This window comes from Ascaphus truei, chromosome 3 (genome assembly GCF_040206685.1).
Source record: "Ascaphus truei isolate aAscTru1 chromosome 3, aAscTru1.hap1, whole genome shotgun sequence".
NCBI lineage: Eukaryota > Metazoa > Chordata > Amphibia > Anura > Ascaphidae > Ascaphus > Ascaphus truei.
Genome location: NC_134485.1, coordinates 163,414,403 through 163,427,577, shown reverse-complemented (window position 1 = coordinate 163,427,577; position 13,175 = coordinate 163,414,403). Strand labels below are relative to the sequence as shown.

The window sequence follows — 13,175 nt, the reverse complement described above, 5'->3', positions numbered from 1 at the left end:
TGGAAAGCACAGCAACACTTCAAGCAATTTTAAGTAGTAGCCATTAGTTGAAATGTTACAGCGCAAGGTCAATTCATCACTATTATATAGGTCTAATAGGGTTATAGCTCTTCATTGTGAACATTACTTCCCAGATTACCCGAGTTAACCTTTCGAACATCATTTGGATATGTTTAAGAGGTATATTAGAGTCGGCACTTGGTTCAGAAAAATAAAATGAATGCTTTTTTGTTTTTCACTTGATAAACGGCTTTTAGATGCTTGAAAGTATTACGTAAATGCCATATTTCATGTAAGACATACATTTACGTAAGTGGGGTTTTTCAACTTTACGCAACTTTAAGGAAAAAATAACATACTATGTCAATAGATTATAATGTGTTGGGTGATCTCAAAAGTGACTGAAGGATATAGTCTGCAATGCTCAATGTCTGATGCAATTTGCCTGGTTCCCAAGAAACAGCTACTTGATGTTGTAACAAACAGCACTCCACCTCCTTTTCCACGGATCCTCCTGTTATAAATCTGACATACGGAGACACTGAGAAGAGGTGCAGTAGCTCAACATAGATATGATTTATTAATGCTAACTACTGAAGTCATCATGGCTGGGACGGTTTTAGTCAAGAGCTCTAAAGGTACCTTGCAAAGCAAACACATTTTGATCAGTAAATGAATAAGGTAAAACAGACATCACTGTGAAAAAATGCAGTCCAAGTTTACCTGATTGACTTGCAACCTGGGCCCAAGGTTGGTGTAGATTTCCTTGAGAAGATCTATTGCTCTGCTTGCAATGTCATCGCTTCCTTGAATCACAACCTATCACAATAAGCACAGTTACAGTTGTACATCTCGCAAATTCAGTGTCCGCCTCATGCCCTCTACTGCACATTTTAAACATTATACATTATTTACATTCCAGGTGAGCAGAGAGCAAACAAAACACTATTTCAATCTTTGAGTTTGAATACTAGAATAGGCTAGAAAAAGCTGCTTCATTCTATGATTTACTGAATCTTCAATAGAAACTCAGATTTGTTGCACTGCACACAACTCCTATAAATAATTTCACATATAAAAACATCCCAGTGAGTGCCATAAGCCAAATATAGCTCTGTATCAGTTTTATAAACTGCAGACATGTGTGGACAAAACACATGAAGAGTGTGTCAGCCTCTTTGCCTTCTCGTCATTGGGAAGCAGATTTCCGATTGAGAGTAGATTAGGTAAACAACCTTTTTATATTGTGCAATATGGCAAAAAATAAAAAAAATGCTTACATGGAACAAAAAAACAGAACCAAGTATCAAATTAAATATTTACCAGATGCACTTACTAGCCCAATGATTAATATATTAACAAATATTTAAAATCATATGCCACACCATGCCGGGCATTAATAGAACAAAATAAAATGCTGCATTGTTGATGTATGTGTACGTCAAGATTCCGTACAATAAAAAAATGCTTAACAATAATAAAAGTTATCCCCTCAAAGGTGAAAAGGAAACATTTATAGAAACTTTTTTTTTTTTTTTAATTAAAACACTGATCATTTGGAAAAAAAATTCTACCTCTCAAGTGCTACATTACACTTAACTAAGGCAAGTTTAACTGTGCAGAGCATTACAAGGTTTGCCGAAAGGAAACACTAAGGCCGCGCCCATAGTCTGCACAACGTCGCAAGCGAACAAAGGCCGTACCTCAATAAGTAAGGCCATAGTGCACACGACCGTGCATAATTCCCAGGCAGACAAAATCATTTGATTTTGTCGCGTGCCAACTGGGTCACGTGAGTGGTCCAGCCAATGAGGGTGAACCGCTCATGTTACGTCACGGCACGCCTCTCTGTCGTGTTGTGTCCCCCACTCCCCATCCAATAGACCAAGAGTCGCATCTGGGGCAGGCGCGCACGACGCCACGCAGGTCTGCGTTATCTGCGGCCTAACAAAACCTTTAGGTGTTATTCAAAAAGTTAGGCTGCGTCCATGGATAGTGCTTGCTGGGGGAGGCGCGCTGAGGCTGAGGGAAAGCGGGTGCTTTCCCTGGCCTTAGACAGCGCGCCGTCCGGAGGCGTTTCGGCGGGCGGGCCAGTGACGTCACGAACCCCTCACGTGACCGGCCCTGCGCTCCGGCGAGCGCCAAATCTAAAATAATTATTTTATTTAATAATTAGAATAAAAAAGGCAGTCCTTCCAGGTTGCCATGTGGAGCACTACTGCAGGCTTTAGGGCTTGTTTGTATCGAAAATATGAAGGATTGGGAATGTGCCTTTTGCCCGATTAAGTCACTGATGTAAGGTATTAACAAAAAATATTTATTGATCCGCACTCCTCAATGCAACTCATTTTTCAACGTAACGCAGCAGCTGGATTTTCTAATTACGCACCTCACACTGGAGACGTGAAAGTTTGTTTTTGGCACGGCTGCTTATGTTCTAATACAGAAGTGTTACAGTTTGGGCAGTCAGTCACTCTGATTTTTGAGAGGTCGAATGCCCACGTTAAACCACACAAAGACAAATCAATAGTGTGTCTATATAACAACTACGAACTATCAATATCAAGCCACAAAAGTGCAATCCAATCACCATTTGTGGAAGAAAAAATAAATCACTCACCCTCCAGAGGTAATCGAGTCCTATGAGCTCCAAGTCATCCATCATGTAAGCTCGCCGTTTTGCTACGAGCTTTCCTTCCCGGCAGTTCACAGCCTTGAAGAAACGCTCAAAGCATTTCATGCCGTTTTCTGTTAAGAGGGATGGATCAAGCTGAAGCACATTGTTTTCAAAGAAGTCTTTATTAATGTCTGGGTCCAAGTCGGGCTCGTCTCCCATGAGCTTGGAGTACCACTTAAAACAGGCTTCACGGTCACAAAGGTAGACTGCGTTCTCAGCTAAGCACTTCCAAATTTGCTTTGCCTGAGGGGCACAAAGCCAAAGCTGACCATCCTTCAATAAAAACCTGCATAAAAACACAATCATGTTACCAATAAACATAAAAACATAATAACGAGACTTCAGGTGTCGGACTACAACAGAGGTGCCTGTTCTTTGTCCTATAAGATTCAATACAAGCCTTTTTAATCTTGAAGCATAGAGAACAATTTCTTCCAAACAATCTAATTTAACTCTTTTAGAGTAGATAATCCTATATATTTCATTGTAAATGGAGATGAAGAAAAAAAGAAGAAGAAAAATCACACAAAAAATATATATCAATAAAGGCATATCTTGGCAGGTAACACCCTGTTGATAAAACAGAATATGCAAAAAGTAATGTTTACAATACTCAATGGTACTGATAAGGAAAAGTCACTGAGAGGATCAGGAGAGAGGCTTCTACTACTAGCAGATTGAGTGGGTCACTTTGATAACAGGTGAGAAATTACTGCCAGATGCAGAGATTCTCACGGTCAGCATCTTATCTATATACTCATAGAAATATAAATTGTATATTTATTTATTCATTAAATTAACCACAGGTTACCGATTTCCGTAGATATGTTTAAAAGGTTAACTTGAAAGAATTTTTCAAGTCTTAACCAACATCCGAAGAAGTGCACAGACACACATCTTGCCCATGCCCCCCTTCAATACTGAAAATCGCTGACATTAGTAACGGCAGCATCATTGCGGTTTAGTATCTTCCACTTGCAGATCAGGTTTCTGACACAATGGGTGCTATGTATAAAGAGTTACAATAAGCGGCTGTCGTAAAACAGATGCACAGAAGAACAGCCAACAAAAAAAAGTTGCGAGTGGAGTTTGAATATTGTGCATTTGATTGACAGTAAGACAAGAGGATTAAGGCAAGAGGGGAAAAAATTAAACATGACTACATACATTCAAATGCATCCTTAGTATTTGTAAGAACAGAAATCATGACATACCAACATGTCACTGATTTCAGGTAGGTAAATGAATACTGAACACAAAGCACTCTTTCATTATTTTGAAAACAGTCTTTATAAGTAGCGCAAATGGCTGCAATGGCTAAGGCCTTTAAAGGAGCTTTGAGATATAGATATATATCCCCCGCCCCAAATAGGTGGAAACCACGTTAATTTCAATTCCAGTGATACTGGTATCTCATTTCTGTTTAAAGGTCCTGCAGCACATGGGCCGATAGAAAGCCGCAAGGGATGATAGGGCGGCTTCCTTTTGGCCCGCGGGACCGTTAAACAGAATTTTCTTCGCCCACCCACAGCTGCAACAAAGTATCTTGCGAAGTAGGGGGGTCGGAGCTGAAATTAACACTGTTCAATTCCGGATGCCTCCCTGCATCAAACCTAGTAAAAAAATGAGGTTAAGCTACCAACAGATACTGCGGCTGTGTGTTATCCATTAACATTGTCGTGCATGTGCGATGAGAATTTATGTTGTATTTACATTACCTCAGAAAGTTAAGCCGTTCCTGGACTTCCTGAACGTGACTGTATCGACTCCCCGGTCTCACAGTCTGTGGATCATATTCTCCGTGTTCTAAAAACAAGACGTTTGTAGCAATTACTAATATTTCTATTTCAATGTGACAGATACTAGAAAAGGTTATTAAAACATGTCAACTTATAACTTCAGTTGAGATTTAACACTGAGTAGTAAATCTATTTAAACTCAGTGTCAGAGTGTGTATAAATGGCTGTTCTGAACCAAGAATTCCATATGCATGAAATAGCCATCTGTGAGTAGGTTTACTGGCAATGCAGTTCCTGAAGACAGGCTGTCCTGAAAAATACTGTATAATGTGGCAGGCATACAGTAAGCGTATAGGGATCCATGTTAAAATAGATAAGTGGCAAGAGAGTAAGAGAGTAACACAAAGTGCTCATTTGCATGTCATTACCCAGAATCCCCAGCTATAGTGGAAGCATTGGATTCCAAGAGATCATGGGGAAAGGGAGGGTTGTGGACCTGTCAGACATGTGAATGTGCTCACAAGTGATATTTTATATGCATGAAACCAATTTCAGCAAAGTAAAAAGTAAATTAAGGCAAAAAGGAAAATGCCATCCAATAAACACAAGCAGAAGAGGAGAAAATTGGGCAAATATGTCCTTTAACATGCAGGGGGTTTTCACATCCAGAGATGCAGCTGTTAAAGGGGCAATCCCTCCAAGGACCAACTCATTCCAGTGTCATGTTTAGGAGGACTCATCTGGGGGATTGATGCATTTTTGTATGTAAATCTGACACCTACTGATGCAGCGGCCGTTATTCGAACACATCACGGCGCCGATTTTGAGTTCTCTGCTGTTCCCCACGCAGCATGAACGCGGCCAATCGCCTCAGGCACCCACACTTATCGCGGATGTTTTGTTTGAATTTCATGGATTCTGTTTCTTCGTTTGCAATAAAATGGATGAATTGTAATGTGTACAGTACTGTGCTACTGTGTCAATTTCATGTTTTTAAAAGCCAGAACACTCAAATTCGTTTTTCTGCACTCGCCGCGCTCGCATCTTAGTGCGGGGAGGCTGGAATTCATCCCGCGGTTTCAAATAGGGATTTCGATGTACATGACGCGTGAAGTGTTCGAATAACGGCCGGTGCATCAGTATAAGTATTTTAAAGTATTTTTTTTTAAGCTAGACTTGGCGGTTTTTTTTTGGGCTGCTCCCTTTTGTGTGATGTCCCTGTGTGATCAGCAAGAGCGTGTACAGCCAGTCGCCTCTTCCCATCTCCCCTTATCTTTATTGGTTCTCTGATGAGGACAGGGTGAGAAGCGTAAAGAAAACACTTGAAAAACACTTCCCCATTCAGAGGTCCATAAGAAATTCAACTTGTAATTAATTTCCAAAAAACAAAAGAAGCCAAACATTTGCTATTAGCATAATTTGTTTTGTTTAGGGAAGCCGTTCAAACTGTTAAATGTATGTTATCTGGCCAACTACGCAAGATTGCACCTTTAAATATGTTCATCAGTGAGGCTTCACCATATCGCATGGTCAATTATTGTAGTTTTTAAGACAAGCATTCAAGAGCTAAATCATACTCGTTGGGTCAAGAGCACTGACACAGTAATAATAGATACCCAGTAAACGTACTTCTTCAATCCATCACAAAAATATAATTCATCGTTCTTGTTTATTTTATCCATAGATCTAACCAATTGACAACTGAAAATTATAGTGCAATTAAGTTAATCGTCAGTAACTGCAGAGTTATGAGTCATCATGAGTCCAATGACTTGTTTCCAGTTTGTGGGAGGAAAACAGCATAACCACTCTCAAAAACAAAACTGGCACTAAAGGTACGGTCACATTGACCTTATATATTCGGATTCTTTCCAAAACAATATAAAACACAATAAAAGTAATCCTAAATTCGACAGTTAGTTTTACAAAACGGCATATATGAACCTGATCTATACTCATTGTAAATGTCCCTCTGACTGGCTAAAAAAGCCTCTGCTTTGTGACCAACGGAAGCAGGAGTCAGAAGCAGAAGCTGTTTACACTAGGACACGCCAAATAAATTAATGAATTTATAAAAACACCAAAATAACCCTAAAAATCTAGTGCATGAATGAAAAAATAAGACTACTATTCCGCAAGATAAAAATTTAGCGATTAGGATAACCAATGCAAAAGTATGGCAGCAAACCCCCTGTAAATTCCATCCATATATTAATTTACCTCATTAACCTTTTGAGTGCCTTGATCCTCATGTGACTACTTTTTCATACAGTGAACAATATCGACTATCTTTGAGAGGACAGGGTCTAAAAATTTAGGTCACCACCTGCAAGAATTCCTCGACTCACTACACCCGAGCACCAATACCAACGGGGGACAATTAGCTTTTTCTCAAATTGTCAGACAGAGAGGTTTTACCACTACTGAAGTGTATAATTATAAAAGCTGCAATAGCCTTTGTAAGTGGTGATTCTTTCTGATGGACAAACATGAGAGAGTTCTTCAGACATGTAATTTCTACAAGAATTTTTAAAGGAGCAATTCATTCGCTTTTTAAAAATGTATTTTTTAACATAGGATTGAAGCAGGTGGATCGCTGGAGCTGAACCCCATTAATTTTAGCTCCGGGACCCTTTGCTTAATGAGACACAGACCTACCAAGGGGGTGTCAGTATCTCGGCAACGTTTAAAGCATCTGGTCACGTGGGCCAATAAGAAGCCACACCGAATAACGTCATGGCTTCTTATTGGCCCGCACGAGCCTTGGAAAGCGGCCATTACATGATCCCAGCTAGCAAGCTGGAGCAGCTACCGGCACACCCTATGGTTGTATCTCCGGAAGCAGGGGGTCAGCTCTGTAGATGCCCTGCTTCAATCCTACGTTACAAAATAAACAAATCATTTTGAAAAAAGCAGCGCATGGATTTCTGCTTTAAGAGCTCACCATTCAATGCATCACTGTAGGTTGTACGGGTATACTTTCGCTGAAGATGGAGACATGTTTGGTGTGGAAAAAATGATGTGCCAACAGGCTATAAACATTTTTTTTTAAATCATGTTGTCCCATTACAATTAGACACTAGCTGCATAGGCACCGCCATACCAAAGAGACTAACATTTAGCACCTCTATGGATATAAACCGTATGAAACAAAAACCTTAAACATCCAACATCATTAAATATAGTTTAGGGGGAAGGGCAATTGCAAATTTCTTTATGTAACACGGTTAGATGAATTACCATGTTTACATTGAAACAAAAAAGTCATCACACTCACCTTTACCATACTGTCGCATGCTTTCCATGTAGGACGAGAGATTTTCTGCTACCAAAGTAACAAGGGCATGATTATGCTGAAGTTGGTTGATCAAATCATGGCGGTAAAAGACATGCGGGCTGCGCTGCGTTTGACTGCAATTAAAATGTAAACGTTATCGAACAAGAGTGCTCTCTCCTCTTGGGAGCCACAGGGGCGGTGTGCAATTCAGGCCTCATCAATCCAAGATTTACAGAAACTACTCTTGGTGTCAGGGCTCCTTGACGCGATTGTGGCATTAGACTGGAAATCGATAATCGCCTTGCAAAAGAACAGCCCATTTATTGCTTTTATGTGAATACCTGGACTTTATCAGACCTACTTTATAACTTCTTAAAATTTTCAGTACCAGATGACAGGCAGCAAAAGGGATAAAAGAAAGAAGAAAGAGGCTACTGGATCTAAAAAACACCCTCGGTTGCACAGAGATCATCCGCCCCTCCCCTCCTCCCCCCATCAGGGAGACCTATGATGCAAGACACATACTCAAGAAGAAGAAAGAATGAACCGGCACCCCAGAGGTCTTCATACAAAAAAAGGAATTTTAATCCACATAGATCGACGTTTCGGTCACATACACTGTGTGGATTAAAAATCTTTTTTGTATGAAGACCTCTGGCGTGCTGATTCCTTCTTACTTCTAAAGGATATGTCTAGCAAAAGGGATAAGGCAGGGGTACTCAACTCCATTCCTCAAGACACCCCACCCCCCCTCAAATCAAAGACCATCACCTATGCTGGAGCTGGGATATCCATAAAACCTGACCTGTTCGTGGGTCTTGAGGACTGGAGTTTTGAACCCCTGCGCTAACCGTTTTGCCGTCAGTCACCTGGTACCGAAAAGGTTAAAGTCACTCTCGCCCTCACAGTATTTGATTACCCCACGGTATTTTGGAAAACATAGCACATTGTGTAATACTAAAAAAATATTTTTCTCATTTGCAGCTAAAGCATAGTGGTGAAACCAAGAGAACAGCACACCGACACCTCTGCTTATTGGGGGCGATGGGGGTAGAACCATCTGTTTGGCGGATATGACCCAAGAAACAGAAAATATTAAAATATTTATTATGTAATAACATAGCACAATAACAAAAAGTTACAGGAAGGTTGAGGATTGCAGCTTTAAATGAAGCCAGTGGTTAATTTTTTTTTTTTTTTAAAACCTCTAATTAGGGACCACAAAAAAACAACCGGACTACTTTTGTGAGATATATATATTTTTAAGAGAAACTAGAAACTCCATATGGTTTTTAGGACATCTTTAGAAGTGGGCTGAAATACCAACTAGCAGCTTTATCTACCACATTTCTATATTTAATGCAGAATTATTTCTTGCAGTCTAGATCAGCGGTGCGCAAAGTGGGGTGGGGGGCGCGACCCCAAAGCCCCCCCTCCTCCATCTCCTTTATTTTTATTGGCTCTCTATAAGGAAAGCCGTTTACGAGTAGAGGAAACACGCGATTAGTGAAATACCCTGCCGTAAAGACCCTTTTTTCTGTCAATTTCCAAAGACACAAAAGCAGCCATAACTCTGCTTTAAACATGGTTGCATTTTGGTTTAAGGAATTAAGATTGTTAAATTATTTACAAAATGTTTATAGGTCGGCTATCAGGGATTGCATATTAAATTGCATATTAACAGAGTATTGGATGCCCGGGCCAAAAACCTGGTCTCGCGAAGGATCAGAGAAAAAGGTTTGAGAACCACTGGTCTGAGCGCTAATGGATTCTAACATTATAATTCCTTTTACGTTGTAATTATTTTAATATAATGATAACAAAAGCTTACCTTAAATTTTGAGGTGCTTCACCAAACAAACTACATATTTCTCTAATTTGCTTAAGTGCGGGAATGACCCACTTGTCATTTGTTCGTAGCTCTTCTATGAAGCGATCTATCCACTGAATCTTTTGGGTGTCTCGATCCTTGAATGGAAAAGTTGAGATGTAATTTAGTAAACACATGGAAATCACTGTAGCAGCGGGGAGACCCTTTTAAAACGTACCACACAACAGTTGAAGAGAAATCACTCAGCCATTTATAGCTCACCCATGTTTTGTGCAAGCAATAAAAGAAAAAGCATGGCAAAGGGTATAGAAGATTACATGTTTTACTAAATCATTTATTTGTAAGTGTATCTTAATAGGAAAAAAAGATTTAGGATTTGTTTTTCAGCAACCCTTGGAACTCGGACGTAGTGGGCTTCATTGTTCTCTTCAGTGCGATATATTGCACTACACTGCACAAGTATTGCCACAGAATCTCTTGGAAACTAAGTTGTGAGTTACACTGGAACATATTGGAACACGGTCACATTCTAGATCTGTGATGGTTGCTCAGGAATCCCAAAAGGCTTCCTTGCAATTTTCTAAAATTGAAAAAGTTATCTGATCTCAGACACGCTATTAGAGAGTGTTGGGGTTCCTTACAATGCATCTGATCTCAGGTGCGCTATTAGAGAGGGTTGGGGTTCCTCAGAATTTCACAATATAATTATAGGATTCCCTAACTTAAAAAAAAATTGGAAACCACTGTTCAAGATATATACACTGTAGTAAATGACACACACTACTTTGACAGAAATGTAAATCTATTTTACCAACCTGTGAACAGCTGTAATCCAAGATTTTTATGTGGGCACTCAGAGCCTGGTCCATGATATCGACAGGTACATCATCACTGTGCGCCAAGTTCCATAAAAGGTTTAAAACCTTATGAGCCATCACACCATCCTTGTCATCCTCTGCTAGCCGACGGATCAACTCCAATAGCTTCTCACGCTGTTTTTTACTAGCATTTGTCCAACTTGCCTTGGGAAATTAGGAATTTGACCATGAAACCTTATACACATTAAACTTGACACAAAAAACTAAAATATGTCGAGCAATTTTGAAATCTTATGCACACCCGTGTACTCATGTTAATCTGGTAAACAAGAAAATGCATTGTTCTTGGCAACATAGCAAAATACAAGACATAGGTCCTGGACAGGACCGATACATTGATTTCATAAATCCACATATAGTTCTTTCACATGTCGTGTGAGTGCCAATTAATGCATATTAAGTGGATCTTCACTTCCCTAAAGGTTGAAAATGACTGTATTGGACAACTCGAGCATGTTCTGCTTTGTCAACTAATCAGAGTTATAAGGGGGTCACCATAGGACATATACACAATTAGCCATGGTATATTTAGATATGTATGTACAGTATGTATATATTTTGCTATGTTCCCGAGAACAATGCATTTTCTTATTTACCAGATTAGCATAAGTACACTTTTAATCTACTACTCGGAGCACCCGGGCAAGTGTCACACAGTTTTAGAGGGCCGTCGTGTGTGTGTGTGTGTGTGTGTGTGTGTGTGTGTGTATATATATAATTTAACAAAAATTGTAAACATTAAATTACAAACAGCAACAAAATATGGTGTTCCGAAAAGTCAACTATCCACAATTGGTATTTTTTGTGGAACCTTTGGTAAGGCACAAGGGAGAAAGGAGGAACACACACCAATGGCAAGGGTTCAAAGGTGGGTGACTAAAATGAGAAAAAAGGAGTGAAAGAAAAATGTAAGTGGGCAAGGAAGCAAAGGAAAGATTAACACACGAGAGGCCAGAGGACAGTGACACATGGGCAAAGAAGAGATGCCAAAATGGAAACAAAGGCAAGAATGATAGACAAATATTGGACAAATGGAGACTAACAATTCGGCAAGGGAAGTTAGACAGAAAAGGGGAAAAGGAGAGAAAGAAAGAATAGGGAGTAAGGGTGAGAGGAATAGAATGAGCAAGGGAGAGACGGAAAGTGTCAAGGAACAAAGCTGAGAAAGACATTGGCCAACCAGCATGAAACAAAATTGCAGCAGGAGGGGTGAGAAACAGAACAAAAAAGTACAAATATTTATTAAAATGTTGGAGTGGGAGCATAAATAGGGAGAGACTCCTTTCTTCTATTTGGAGTTCAGTTATTCCGTATGAGGCTTACAAGTATAGAAATGTTGTTGGACTAAATCCTGTGTCAGACTAAGATCCTTATTCAAGGTCTGATGCAGCAGCCGATCACACCACAAATCATGCAAAAACTGCCTTACAAGGAAGAAGCTCCATTTCAGCAACCTGCAGTTTAAATCAGACAGCCAACATGTTAAAATGCTCTCCATATAAAGACTTACCTTGAAACAATCAAATAGGTGGTCAAGTTGCTCAGGAGAGAAATCCCACGCTAATTTGGCAAGGAGGTCATGGACATTCTTTACAATGGCTTCATGCTTTCCTGCCTGCAAAGAAAAAAAAACATTTACTATCAAAAAATTTTATTACGGTTCATTAAATGGTAGCCATTTAAAGTATTCCTATGTACCAAACACTTAAAAACAGATTATAATTACATAAAAAGGCTACAATAATCGTATACATCAGTGGTTTTCAACTTGCGTTTGATAGAATCCTGGGAACAAAAATTGGTAATGGTATATTTCACTTTCAATAATTACTCAAAAGTGTAAATTGTGCTTTTATTTGATATAGTCCAGTGGTTATTTATTGTAATACTGTAATGTTTAACTTGTAGTAAGTGGTTAGTTTAATATTAAAATATACCACAGCAATTGTAGCGTGTGGGGATTGTACAAAATCACAATAAATGTATAGTGTTCCACAGGGTCACAATATATTTTGTAAGGTTTTTACCGTTTTGAAAACCACAGATATAACAGTATAACTAACTAGCCAAGGGATTTTTGTGCCAAGAACCCTTTCCAACAGATTTAAAAAAAAAATATGCACCAACAATCAATTGAACAAATGCAGAGGAGATTCACTAAACCACGATAAGGGGTGGAAGCTTGATCCTGCGTTAACGGCCATTCAAATCAATGGCAGCTAACTTGGGATCAAGCTCGGATACCGCTTATTGGCTCAAAAAAATGCCAGTCATGGTTTTAAAGACATTTCATTACTGATTCTACAGTACAGGGACAGTTTTTATTTTAATTAAATATTTGTTTAATTAAAAAAAAGTTGAATTTGGCTGAATAAATATAACTTACAGGTGGTCTGTCGCAATATATTTTGTCATATAGTAGAAGTATTTGTAAGGATTAGCTTTAATATGCTTTATTGTGATCGTGGTATAGGTCACATCTATACTGTGATTGCCAAGAGGTTGGCATTCGCAATCTAGCGATCAAGGGAGTATCCTGCACAGTAAGGACACATTCTAAAGACAAGATAACCAATAACATGCCTTATAAACATTAAACTGTAATAAACAAAATGTCTTTGTATTTTTAGGGAAGTGGAACCATGGGGTAAACTGTTCATCTAAAATAATACTGGGAAATCATATCCTAGATGTCCATGCAAACTAGAGTAAAGCAAGCAGCACAGCCTACTAAATTAAAAGAAAGGCATCCGTCCGTATCGGCACGTCCCCT

General features: G+C 39.2%; 1 protein-coding gene across 5 annotated transcripts in view; it reads right to left on the bottom strand.

Moving 5' to 3' along the window:
• Window positions 1–13,175, bottom strand: part of USP9X (ubiquitin specific peptidase 9 X-linked) — a 187,437-nt gene that overhangs the window by 75,373 nt on the left and 98,889 nt on the right. For all 5 annotated transcript variants that reach the window (XM_075589698.1, XM_075589696.1, XM_075589700.1 and 2 more), the window contains 7 exons: window positions 11,913–12,017; window positions 10,340–10,546; window positions 9,525–9,661; window positions 7,694–7,827; window positions 4,396–4,483; window positions 2,621–2,963; window positions 724–819 (listed from right to left, as the gene is read on the bottom strand). In XM_075589698.1, coding sequence (XP_075445813.1) covers window positions 724–819; window positions 2,621–2,963; window positions 4,396–4,483; window positions 7,694–7,827; window positions 9,525–9,661; window positions 10,340–10,546; window positions 11,913–12,017 — 1,110 coding nt within the window. The remainder of the gene's footprint in view (window positions 1–723; window positions 820–2,620; window positions 2,964–4,395; window positions 4,484–7,693; window positions 7,828–9,524; window positions 9,662–10,339; window positions 10,547–11,912; window positions 12,018–13,175) is intronic.